General features: G+C 41.5%; 1 protein-coding gene across 1 annotated transcript in view; it reads right to left on the bottom strand.

Moving 5' to 3' along the window:
- Positions 1 to 271: 271 nt before the first annotated feature.
- LOC124509657 (microtubule-associated serine/threonine-protein kinase 4-like) overlaps positions 272 to 14,014 on the bottom strand; it is a 178,981-nt gene continuing 165,238 nt past the window's right edge. Inside the window, exons 3-5 of the mRNA XM_047076371.1 lie at positions 3,830 to 3,954; positions 526 to 724; positions 272 to 294 (exon numbers count right to left, since the gene is read on the bottom strand). Coding sequence (XP_046932327.1) covers positions 272 to 294; positions 526 to 724; positions 3,830 to 3,954 — 347 coding nt within the window. The remainder of the gene's footprint in view (positions 295 to 525; positions 725 to 3,829; positions 3,955 to 14,014) is intronic.

The raw sequence follows: 14,014 nt of genomic DNA, 5'->3' as shown, positions 1-14,014 counted from the left end.
AGGAGTTGTGCCAGGAGCAGTGAGGTCCAGATTCAGAGGAGACAGGAATTCTGCCCTCAAGGAGCCTGCAGTCTAGCAGCAGGTATCAGGGACCAACACAAAGAACTAAAGCCGATGGTGCACAATGGTAAACAAGAGTCAGGAGAAAGGGTGATTTATAGCCCTGAGATGGGGTGGGGGGGCTCTGAGATGGGGGAGTGGGGAGGGAGGTGGCAAGGGGATTGAGGATAGTGGCCTGGAAAGAGGGTCAGGGTGAAGCACATTGTTCTGTTCAGTGCACCACGCTAAAAATCGCTTTTTGAGAAGGAGAAAGGGAAAAAAGGAAAAAGGGAAAAGTAAGTTCTAGTAAGTGGACATTTCCACCTCCGGAGCATCATCCTCTATCACTACAGAGATAGATAGTTGTAATCAGGAAGATAATTTAGATGTCATCCAATCCAAGAAATAGCAAACAGATTAACCGTAATGGTTCTGCAAAGGGTATCCAAAGCCGAAAAAGTCACTAACCTGGACTGAGTGACATACCGAAATCAGCAATATGGCCAGAAATGTGGGCAGATCGCAGAACTATGAGGAAAATAAGATGGTACTCTGCCTGGCAGCTCTCCTCCAGCTGCCACTGCTCTTTCAACAATGGAACAGGAGGGCGGGCGCAAGGGGAGATGACTTGGTCAAACAACCCGAAAACAGTTTTCCTTAAACTATAATCAGGAAGCAGTGAAACCTCTAAAGGAAAGATATGATGAGAGTTACATTTTAAACTTTCACTGTCCGGCATAAATGGTTAACCATAGTCTGGCTTCTGTACTCAAGCTTACCCATAATAGGTTAGCAACAGAAGTAATTACACTGCTAACATTTGAGACTTGTTATGTGCCAGGTACTATTTTAAGTTTGCTCTCGATGGTATTTTAGCACTTTTTCTAGTTTTGCTCTCAAGCAAACAGTGGAAAAACTTGCAGGGCAGGTAAGCCAGTAATTTAATGACACTTTGCTAAGAATCTCATCAGACAGATTTTAGAGAGTACTCTTTTGTATTTTCTATTAATAGCTCTCTTTATCTTTTTATCTTATTCCCAAGCCTTAGGTCACCTGACATGTGTTTTAAGAATGAATGAATCAATTTCTGTTTCTGACTATGTGACTACCAGTATTACCTAAGATATATTCCCTTTAACAGTGCTTTTTAATCAGAATAATTTACTTGGCAATAAACAATACAGGATTACTATCTAAGTGTTAAGAGTAATATTGCAGTGACCAAAAAACACTTTGTTTAAAAAAAAAAAATCACTGGGGCACCTGGGTGGCTCAGTTGGTTAAGCGTCCAACTTCAGCTCAGGTCACAATCTCGCGGTTTGTGGATTAGAGCCCTGTGGATTTGAGTTGGGCGCTGTGCTGACAGCTTGGAGCCTGGATCCTGCTTAGGATTCTGTGTCTCCTTCTCTCTCTGCTCCTACCCTGCTTGCTCGCTCGCTCTCGCTCTCTCTCTCAAAACAATAAACATTAAAAAAATTTTTTTAAAGCACTAATTCTGAGGAATTTCCCTCTTTCCTTAAAAAGTAAATGCTTTCAGTAAAATAAGCTTTTAATATAATTGCCCAAGAAGAAAAACTAAAATTGAACTTGGGGATGGAACGAAGGCAAATTCTAACTACTATCATTGTAAACATACCTTGAAATATAAGTCTCCAAATTTTCATGAGAGGAAAAAGATGAACTCTGATTTCAAAATCATAGTCAATTTTGAAGTCATAAATTTTCTGAAAGACACTTTTTTAGGGATAACTATTCACTATGTTCATAATCTTTATTATTCTAGAAGCAAAATCAGGGAATCCCGAAGTTGAATTCCAGAGACTCCTTAAATACCTCTTTTCATCTTGCAGATACAGCTGAGTTGATACAATCTGAGAAACTAAGTGATCTGCCCAAGTTTATACAGCTACCTAATGGCAAAAGCAAGACTAGAATCTCAACCTAAATCAAATCTCCCTGATTACTGAATGATTCTCAAATATCCAACTTATTCATTACCAATGCATAAGATTATAAGGCACCGCAATGCACTCATTTATTATTTGCATTATCATCAGTAAAACATGTTTAAAAACCTATTCCCATACCATACAACTCTACCGCTAGAGCAAAAGTAACTTGTACCGACTTCTAGGCTGTGCCAATGGTTGAAGTAGAGAAGTAATACACCCAGGAGAAAAAAAAAATTCTAGTAAGCATTGTGATTGAAAATAAAAATGAGGGACACCTAGGCAGCTCAGTCAGTTAAGCATCTGACGGACTCAGGTCATGATCTCACGGATCTTCAGTTCAAGCCCCACGTTGGACTCTGTGCTGACAGCCCGGAGCCTGGAGCCTACTTTGGATTCTGTGTATCCCTCCCTCTCTTTGTCCCTCCCCTGCTCAGGCTCTGTCTCTGTCTCTGTCTCTCTCTTCAAAATAAACAGTAAAAAAAAAAAAAAAAAAAAAAATTTTTTTAAAGGAAAATAAAGATGAACACTGAAAAACCTGGAAAAAAAATTCAGGAGTCCAAACTACTAACATATATACAAACATGGGTGCCACGTGCCAAGGGGTAAATGCGGATCAAGTGCTGAGGTTGGAATAATCACCGTTTTCAATTACTACCAAAAACAAACAAACAAACAAACATACAAACAGGTGTCACCAATGTATGAGAAATCTAGGGGAAATTTTTGACCAAATATGTTCACATGGCCTGAAATCTATCTCTCTACAGAATGCTTATCGTTTGCAAGAGGAAAAAATCAAACTAGGGTGGAGAAATTAAACACTGCCATGATGGGGGCGGGGGAGGGGGGGGGTGGCAAAATTAACATCACAATGAAGGGCAGACCGACTTCAGGGGCCTGCAGGAGGCAAGCCCTGAAAGGAAACATTACCACCCATGTCCTATTCTGGCCTGGAATGCAAAATGTGACTTTCCCCAAGAGGAAACATTACACATATCAAACACGTGTAATATGAGAAACATTACATTTTTTTTTCATTGGGAGGAGAACTATAGTCTTCAAAAATGTCTGTGTCATAAAAGGCAAAGAAAGGCTGTGGCAACCTTCCAGATTGATAGAGACTAAATAGATATGACAATTAAATGCAGTATATGGCCCCAGACTGAATCCTATCCTGGAGGCTGAAGAAAAATGCCATACAGGACATTATCGTGCCAATTGATTAAACTGAAATACAGAATGGAGCATACATAAAAGGCTTATGGCAGCCATAAATTTGCCACTGTTCGTAACTGTGATAACAAATGGCCATAACACAAACAGTCTACTCCCAAACAGTTCAAAAAATTATCTGAGTGTGTGGACACATATATGCATATACACACACAGGTATACATCTACATCGACATATATACAAGGAAAGAGAAAAAGCACATGATAAAGCAAATTTGGCAAGAGATTAATAGCTGAATCAAGGTAAGGACCCACCATGTTCTACTGATTTTTCATATTCTTGGAACTTTTAGTAAGTTTGGAATTATTTTCAAATAAGGCATTTAAGACAAAAATCTCACAAATATTTTCATTTCTTTTGAAGGAAGAGGGGAGACAGTCAAGCAGAGACAAACGATACAGATTAGGCGGGAGGGATGGAGACAAGCCTTGGAAAAAATTAGCACACTCAGAGCAAAATATTGCACATTGCCAAATCTGTGCTTAACGTTAAATGTGGTTGTAAGTTCAAACCTAGTTAAACTCAATAAACTTAAAATAGTCCCCAGGGAGGTGGAGAGACGGCATCACCCGATGCTCTGCTTAAAGAGGCAGAGGACACTCACCAGGCTGGCGGTGAGCGAGGGCGCAGACTGGCCCAAGGCCTGGCTGCGCATGCGCACGAGGTTGGACGTCTCCGCCGAGGTGCCCCAGGCCTGCCCTGCCACGGGGTTTGGAAGCAGGTACCGCCCTGTGGGGGTGAAACATAAGACAGTGTAAGCGGCAGGCAAAACATCAGTAATTCTGTGGCAAGGGCCAGTCCCTTCTTGGCCATCCTTCTAAACTGCTTCTGTCACACTCCTTACATTTATTAACAGCAACAAGGGTAATGCTGTTTTACTTAAGTCAGGAGATCCAGGGGCAAGTTGTGACCCTGATTTCCCACATGAACCCAAGTAAACCTCCTCCCCTCCAGCATCTGTACCTTTCGGCCAGCACAGGATAAAGCACCTTGTTACTTCTGCCCATTCCATAGGAACTTGCCAAGGATGCATATAAACCCATAAAACATTCTTAGCATCATAGAAGGAAACAGAAGCACGTTCAAAGGGACTTTTTCAGTATCTACTACGAAAAACTGATCTCAAAATCAACCAGAAAAAAGTCAACAAAATGGAGATCATGGTCAACAAAACAAAGAGTTGGAATTCTGTCAAGGTGAAATGGGGCTGGTGCCTCTTTCTCAAAGCTCCTCTGTCTGAAGAACTGATGGTCATCCAACCATGTCCACAGGACACACATGGTATTCATCTGCATAAATCAGGACATCAATGTCAGTCTAGGTTCACTGAGCAATTTACATCAACCTTGAACTCTAATGTATTGGTATGCCTTTAAAAGTCCAACAGTTGAACAAATTTACATTGCCTTACTTCTTCACCACAAGGACTGGACTAGTTATCAACACCCAAGAAATAAGACTTCTTTTTTTTTTTTTTTTTTTAGCATTTATTTATTTATTTTGAGAGAGACAGAGACAGCATGAGTGAAAGAAGGGAGAGAGAGAATTCCAAGCAGTCTCTGGGCTGCCAGCACAGAGCCCAATACGGGGCTCAAATCCATGAAGCTGTGAGATCATGACCTGAGCTAAAACCAAGAGTCAGACACTTAACCAACTGAGCCACCCAGGTGCCCCAAGAAATAAGGCTTCTTGACTTTAGGAAGTTAGGATGGATGTGAATATTCACACAGTAATGGAGCTCAGTTAAAAGTAGAAACCATGATTGATTTTTATCCGTTTCACCCCAATACATGCACAACGACTGGCCATAGTAGGTGCTCGTGAAATATCCACAGAATGATAAAAGAACAAATGGGCACATCTTTCTCAAACAACAAACAGGCACAAAGAAAGGATGGCAGGCAACATGGAGAACCTCATCCAAGGACTGGGGAGGGGAGGATCGGCATTCCAGCCATATACCTCTCAGATACATGGAAGAATGCATCACATGTGGCTGATGGCCCTGAAGCCGAGGCAATATGTGGATTTTCCCCGGCAGATCTGTTCCTTGTAGTAGAGCCTCACTCTCTTACTCAGGCATGCACCCCACAAGCCTACCCCACTGGTTAATAAGTGTTGCAATATAAAGTGATTTACTAGCAGTGTGCATGGTAACTACCAGCACTATCCAAGTACAGTAGTGAGCTGCAGCTGCCATCACTGTCCATGCTAAGAGGTCTAACTCTTGAATTCAAGTACTCTCAGAAATGTGTATCTTTTTTTTTTTAATGCTATTTATTTTGGAGAGAGAAATAGACAGACTGCAAGCAGGGGAGGAGCAGAGAGGGAGAGCGACACAGAATCTGAAGCAGGCTCCAGGCTCTGAGCTGCCAGCACAGAGCCCGATGCGGGGCTCGAACTCAAACTGTGAGATCATGACCTGAGCCCAAGCTGGATGCCCAACCAGCTGAGCCACCCAGGCGCCCCAGAAATGTGTATCTTAATGGCAAAGGGAACACTTACTTTGCCAAAATTTCTCTTTTGCACCATTATATAGTGAAAGCACACCCTACAGAAAATGAGGTCTGCTTCTGAGATCCCGATCTTGCCTCAGTGACAACAGGGAACACGTTAGTCAACCTCTCCTGGCCTTGGTTTTTCTGTCTCTAAAATGGAGAGAATGCGGTTGACTATTGTTGAGGGCATCAAAGAATTTTTTAACTAAAGCGCTCAGTAAAAGTTAGCTACATAGTCCAAACAGTAGTAAAAATGGTAAGTATCATTTTCACGTGGATTTGGTTTCTTTTCACTCACAAATAGATAACGTAAATATAAAGGAAAAAAGTCACCTAAAATCGCACCAGGGAAAACCACTATCAACATTTCAGTGATTTTCTGCCAGGCTTTCTTTCTGCAACCTGTATTTTCTTGCAAAAAGGGGATCATACTGATTTTTGTCCCCACATAAGAGATTATGAACTTTTCCAAACAAATAAATATGGCAAACACCCATTAAGTGAAGCACAAACTCTACCACTGAAAATTCAAACATAATTACCCTCTGTGATTCTGGTCACCACCTCAAAAACATTCAGGTACATTTTCAGACAAGATAGATCACAGAATTAAAGTCCAGATTTTTAATTTTTTTTCCTAGTCTTATTTTAAAACATGAACTAAAAGCTGAAGTATGAGGGGCTTTGGGCAATCTGTCCCCTTTAGACCCAAAGGCAGGACATTAATAAAGAAGGATAATAAACCAGAGACTACATTTAAGAATATTAAGATCAATATTACATGAATAAATGATTTAAGAGAGAAATAACTCTATTTGAAAGACATCATTTGTTAATAATGTAGCAACCTCCAGTAATCAGAACACGTGGATTTTTTTCTTCCAATCCCTTCTATTTCTTTTCCTATATTTGGTTTTATATTTTCTTTGTTCATATTTCAGAAAAGAATCCTGGTAGGAGGTATAGAAGCTACGTTATGTCCAGGTTTACATGATGGAGAAAACCTACTATGGCCTCACCACAGCTCTGCCCCTGGTGCTTCGTTTAAAAAAAAACACAAAAATAAACTAAGGGTAGATACGAAAACAGTTGAAGAACTTAATTAGCAATAGAAAAACTTACAATGCAAACATTTCAGTTCACTGAAAAATTTTATAAATCAGTCCTTTTTTTTTTCTTTTAGGAAATAATTGTTAGACTATCTCCCTATAACCCTCGAGAAGAAAAAAGTATGTATTTATTTCTATATCCTCACTACCAGGCACAGTGCCTGGCACTTAGTAAGTGTTCAATAAATGTTTGTTGCCTGAAATTCAGCCAAACTACACTATTTGACCCATGCGTGATCAAGTGTGAACAGAAAGAATAAAACTAAACTAATCATTTTCTTTAATTTCATTCGCAGCATAGCATAATAGCTAAAAATCCATTGAGGCCTTACTGTATGCCAGGCACTTCCAACATCTTAACAACCCTATGGTGTACTAGGGAATATTATCTGAACTATAACACCCAGAGAGGGCACACAGCCAGCCCCCTTTTCAGAAAAGATGAGAAATGGTAGCAGACTGGATTAAATGAGATAATGCATTGAATGCACTCAACCTGGGGCATTGGAAATAGTCAATATACTACTATCACTACTCAGATTATCATGAGAACTTTGTTAATTCCATCAACATCATCTCCCACCACCCTAGCAACAAAACAGGGCAATGTGTTCTTAGGCTGCAAAAAAAGAAAAATATTTAATAATATTAAAATCAAGAAGAGTATCTCTTTGTGGAAAGGATAAACAGCCAATTTGGAATTGTAGTAATCTCTGGCAGGGAAAATGGGGAATGGGTCCAGGGAGGAGTATGCTCTAATATTTTTATTGCTTTAAAAATCATACGCAGGTGATAATGGGGTCATGAGTTGAACTTAAAAGTTTAAAGAATTAAATTTTCACTTGTGGTTTTAATAAATTTAATATTTAATTTTGTTAATACAGCTGAAGAATGTGGCAAATATTAAGTTAAGCTAACGCTGGCTGGTATAGGTGTTTTGGTAAATTATTCTCTATTAATTTCTGAACATGATATATAACATTGCTTTTAATGATTCCTATCAAAATATGTGCTCCCTAATCTAATATGGCCAAGTAGCCAGGAGTACATTCCTTCCCCTGCTGGGGCCACATCAGGGAGGCTCTGCTGACGATAGGAAATCTCTGGTGGGTCTGGGTGGGGAAGCAAAGAGCCAAAAGGAACCATGAGGACACATACAGGGTCCCAGTATGAAAGTCATGGCAGCTGTGACCGGCAAAGTTTCCCTTTGTGCCATTGGGTGAACAGAACGGAAGCAGGGAAAGTTCTTGAATAAATCCTCAATGTAGGATATTCACACGCTAGGATCCCTGCTAGGTGAACCCAGGCACGCTTCAGGTGGGAGGGGCACAGGCAAGCGGAACCGCCTCCCTTCCCTCCACAGACTCGGAAGCGTGCTCCAAACCCTTCAATTTCGTTAGATCTCAAAGGGCACTTGAAAGCAAGTAGAGACCACTGCTAACGGGACCCCCGTGTGCTCCCCTCCTCATAAGTCACTCTGTCTACTACTACCAGGTACATTTTTTACGCTACCATACCATATGTCAGTTTCATGTAGGTAGCAAGGCCAGATGTGTGCCTTGTCAAAGAAAAACAAGGCGTGATGTTCAAGCGGTAAGGACAGATTTTAATCAGTAGTAACTACTCAACAGGAAAAAGAGCCCAGTGTGAACTGAACTCACCTTCCATTTGAACACAATAACTGAGTGTTTTCAGAGAAGAATTAAGGAGTGGGGCAGGGAGCCAACAGGGGCTCAGTCGAGTCAGGGAAGTGAAAAATTACAAAGGGTTAGTCAGTGTAACTGCGATCAGGCCAACTCTGTCTGCCAGCTGGCAAATATTGAAAATTCAGATTCTATCCTCCCACGCAGGCTGAGAGACAGAGACCCTATCTGTTAGCCCAAACAAACAAACAAAAATTTTGACAGTCTGGAGTTTTCTCCGGCAGGCACTTTAAGAGGACTAGGGTCATCCTAAGGATATCACCTTGACCTTCAACCTGTGCTATTGTCTGTTCATGTCTTTATTGGTTAAGGTTGAAGCCTAGTTGAGAAGGAGGGCTCAGAGGAGCCTGGCTAGACTTTGGTCAAGGAGAGACTCTCTGTCAGGCTTCGATCTTTTTATTACATCAACAAACCCAAACCCAAAGGAGACATTTTGATGTGCAGTAACTCATCAGTTTTTGAATTCAGTTTGAACTAAATTTTTCAATTTAGTCCATGTATTAATCTCATACAATCTTCAAATCCGATAGGACATAAAAAAAATAAATTTTGCCGGGGCGCCTGGGTGGCGCAGTCGGTTAAGCGTCTGACTTCAGCCAGGTCACGATCTCGCGGTCCGTGAGTTCGAGCCCCGCGTCGGGCTCTGGGCTGATGGCTCAGAGCCTGGAGCCTGTTTCCGGTTCTGTGTCTCCCTCTCTCTCTGCCCCTCCCCCGTTCATGCTCTGTCTCTCTCTGTCCCAAAAATAAATAAACGTTGAAAAAAAAAAATTTAAAAAAAAAAAATAAATTTTGCCAATAATGGTAAAAATGACTCTAGTTATGGTTGATTCTATGGTCAGATTACTGAGTGCCAACTCTGACCCCCAAAAGCAATTCCATCACTTAATCATGAACTTCTCGAAGCCTCAGTTTCCTCAGCTGTAAAATAACTTATGGGGTGATGCTAAAATCTGAAAAGAAAAAACATTATATAATGGCCATTTAATAATATCAGCCTCAAAAATAAGAAACACGGGGGCGCCTGGGTGGCGCAGTCGGTTAAGCGTCCGACTTCAGCCAGGTCCCGATCTCGCGGTCCGTGAGTTCGAGCCCCGCGTCGGGCTCTGGGCTGATGGCTCGGAGCCTGGAGCCTGTTTCCGATTCTGTGTCTCCCTCTCTCTCTGCCCCTCCCCCGTTCATGCTCTGTCTCTCTGTGTCCCAAAAATAAATAAATGTTGAAAAAAAAAATTAAAAAAAAAAAATAAGAAACACGAAAAGCTACCCAAGACACAGCAGATTATAAGGTGGGCAAGAAATAAACTTGTATTAAGCCACTGGAAAAAAATAATTAAATTAGGAAACACTTATACACATATAAAATAAAATATTTATAATCCTGTCACTGGTTAAATTTTAGATGTCATTATTCTTGCATGAGTGTTATCCTTAGGAATCACACGAATGTCATAAATTGAATGGTCTGTTAGCACAGCACATGGGAGGTTTTTATTCCTGCATAGACCCCCATTAGCGTTAATAGGGAAAAGAGGACAACAGATGGATTTAAGACAGTCATTAGAAGGCACTAACATCATGCCATACTTGGTAGTGGCTACATCAAACTTTATATAAATTCGCTTTTTGATGACTACCAAGAGCCTCTAAAAAGTGTGTTGCTGTTGTATTCATGCATCATTTGCTGCCTACAATTTAAGAAAATTAGCATCTGTCAGCTGCATTATTCAGCTGCGCAGGGTGGAAATTAATGGATAATACCATTCCTAATTTCTTGTATGAGAGGTGAGCTTGCCTACCAATCTGGCCGCTTGATTTTAATACCAAACCGAGCTTGCTTGTTACAACTGGAACTGTGATTGGCCCTGTGCTCTTCGGAAACACATTTTAAAAATTCTGGTATGTTTATTATAACATTTATTACATATATTCTACTGACATAACTAGAGATTTAGAGGCAATAAATAGAGGTCCATAATAAAGCTGAGATCAATTGGCCAGAACAATGTAAGCACTTGTCAGGCTTCATCCACAGAGGTATGAGTTACTTGAATGAGGTTTTTACATTGGTTATTGTTATTGTTATTGTTCTGGTCACTGGGTCTCTACTTAACACAGTGGAAGATGTGCAGTCTTTTGAGATAATATATTAAAATAAGTAGATTACCAAGCCTACACCCAGAATGTACCTCGGTTCTATCTAGGCTACATACGGTCTCTTTACTGGAGAGTGTTTTCCTTTGTTTCCACCCTGAATCCCAAGAAACAAGAAGACTTCCATAAACGCATGCTTTCAAACATGAAATACATGCTTGCAAAGCACCCCAAAGCTTCAAGTATCCCTCTGAAGTAGGAAAATACCAGGTCAGCAATAATTTTAGCAGAATGGCTATATAAAGAATTAAATATAGCCTCTGGAGAACTACTTTATCATCAGGGAATAATGGTACCTGACTAGATTTAAAAGCTTCCAGTAAAAAAGTTCCTTATCACCTGAAGTGCAACATAGATTTAGCCGTCAGTCCACAGTCTTACATTTTGGGTTATTTCTCTTGGACTACAAACAAGCCATCAAAGGGAAAATAAGAGCTAGTAACTACTAACAAAGCAGTCTTTAGATATGGCTTCCGGTGCTCAGTTATACATAAAACTCTGAAAAAGTTTGTTTATCCCTCTAAGGCACCAACCAGGAACAAAAGGAAGCTGAGGCAGCAGCTGTGTGGCTCTCAAGGGTTTTGGTGACGTGGGGGGAGCCATGAGAGGGAGAGAAGGAGAATGGGGGTGGCGATCCAGGGGTAAAGGAGCTGGGGACAAAAAGAACAAGGGTAGGTGACCACCATGCTGGTGCCAGGAGCAGGCAGACGGGGCCACACATTCAGCTCTTTCATTCTTTATCTTTCCATGTGGGCTACCATCCCGCTGCTGACCTGAGCATCTACTGAAGCTCTCCAGGAAGGCTCCCTGAAGTTCACATGCACCACTTCAGCAGGAGAGGGACATCCCAAAATGTTACCCTCCCAATCTCCTACTAAAACTCCCCTTGCTTAATTCCACCTCTGGGTATACACAGAAAAGAACTAAAAGCAGGGACTTGAACAGATATGTGTATACCAAGTTCATAGTCGTATTATTCACAATAGCCAAAAGATGGAAACAACCCAAACATCCACTGAAAGACGAACACGTAAACAGAACATTGTACTATATACATACAATGGAATAAGATTCAGCCTTAAAAAGGAAGGGAATTCTGATACATGCTACACATGGGTGAACCTTGATGACATGCTAAATGAAATCAGTCAGGCACAAAGGGACAAATATCGTATGATTCCACTTCTATGAAGTTCCTGGAATGGTCAATTTCATTGAGACAGAAAGTATAACCGTGGATACTGGGGGCTGGGGAGAGAGGTAATGGAGACTAACTATTTAATGGGTACAGAGTTTCAGTTTGGGAAGAGGACAAAGTTCTGGAGATGGATGGCAGGGACAGTTGCACAACATTGTGAATGTACTTAACACCGCTGACCGCTTAAAAATGGTTAAAATGGTAAATTTTATAATGTATATTCACACACACACACACACACACACACACACACACACACACACACACACACACAAACAACCCTCACTTACTTGGCTGAAACCATTCGCCTTCCCAAGAAAACATAAGGTCCTTTTTGCTGTTCAGGAGGTATCCCCATTAAACCACATCAGCACCTGCTCTTGCAAATTACACTTAAATAACTCAACCCCTTGGAATCATTTGCAAGTCAGAGGAAATGAGTTTTTCCCAGAGCACTCCCAACTTTAGAAATGGAGAAAGGTCAAAGGTCAGGAGAAGTCACTGGCCGAATCAGGGAGAATGCATGAGTCAGCAGCCTCTGTCCTCAAGTATACTCCATCATCATCAAGGCGTTCTTCTTCTCTGCTCCACTGCTCACTCCTAAACATTGGTTCCCTCATCACAGCAACTGTCGTACTCACAGGCAATTATAGCCTCCCTTTATTCATCTTCAGCTCACTGCTACTACAACACAGAGACATGGTTCCTTCCATCTTCCCTCTCGCATGGGTGACTGACTTCCAATTTCTTGTCCCACCGCAAAAGAATAACTATACCTAGACATCACCGACAATGCTGCTAAATCATTCTTCTTAATGGCACAAATAAATATAATTTGAGAAACCAACAGACCTGTGACCAGAGAGTCAAGTTCACTGACTCCTATACTGAACTACTATTCTAGCCTTAAAAGAAAAAAAAAAAAAAGTGTTGTTCATTCACACAAGAAAAGTCCAAAGCACAGCCTTGACCCTAAGTCCTTAAAGACATCACCACCTACTATACAGGGATCTCCAATTGACAAGGCAACTGAACGCTCAATAGAGAGACCATGCATGTCTCTGAGAGGCTGGCAGTCAAAGTACAGGACACCAAAAGGACATCAAAGTCTGAACCTAAATGACAGCACAATGCAGCCATCGCTAAACTTTGGTTTTGCTCCAAGACTCAAGTCCAATGGAGATGCCCAAATTCACTGTGTAGAATATCCTCCCTCACCAGCATTCTATATTTAACATATGGCAGGACAACATTACTAACCACAAGGGCCTGGTGAGAAAGTTAAGGGGATGCTTTAAAAGGAAATCTGCCATCAGAAAGAGCAGGTAGCAGAAGGTAACAGTTTACCAAGCCCAGACTGGGTACATGACACATGTTTCAGGGAGTCACTAAAGGCCAGTTGTATACCATGAGAGCTCCAGGGACTATGGAAAAATAACACAACACCCATGTCTGCACTACAGAAATCAAAGCCTCTGGACAAGCCAACTCTAGCTGCCATTGCCAATCAACTGCAGCTGCAGTTTTAAATCAAAAGTAACTTTAGTTGTAAGCCATACAGTAACACGACTCAAAGGTGCTCTCTTCACCCTCAATCACAGTCACCCTTGCCATTTTATAAAATATTTGTTAATGTTTAGTTTTGAGAGAGACAGAGAGAGCTGGGGAGGAGCAGACAGAGAGGGAGACACAGAATCCGAAGCAGGCTCGAGGCTTCAAGCTGTCAGCCCGGAGTCTGATATGGGGCTTGAACTCGAGAACCATGAGAACATGACCTGAGCTGAAATCAGACGTTCCACCAACTGAACCACCCAGGCGTCCTTACCCTTGTCACTTTATGATAGAGGGGGAAAATGCCAACACATAGTACGTTTTTAAATTTTTTTAATGTTTATTCCTTTTTGAGAGAGACAGAAAGACAGAGAGAGAGAGAAAGAAAGCGCAAGCGGGGGAGGGGACACAGAAACCAAGCAGGCTCCAGGCTCTGAGCTGTCAGCACAGAGCCCGAGACAGGGCTTGAACCCACGCACCACGAGATCACGACCTGAGCTGAAGTTGGACGCCCAACCGACAGAGTCACCCGGGTTCCCCTACACAGTACATTTTTAAGTGGAATAATTTGAATCCATACTT

Source organism: Lynx rufus, unplaced genomic scaffold, assembly GCF_022079265.1.
Source record: "Lynx rufus isolate CCGP_SWC_20201006 ecotype Redwood Valley unplaced genomic scaffold, mLynRuf1.p SCAF_1, whole genome shotgun sequence".
Lineage (NCBI taxonomy): Eukaryota > Metazoa > Chordata > Mammalia > Carnivora > Felidae > Lynx > Lynx rufus.
The sequence above is the reverse complement of the archived record's forward strand: the minus strand, read 5'-3'. Positions and strand labels throughout refer to the sequence as shown.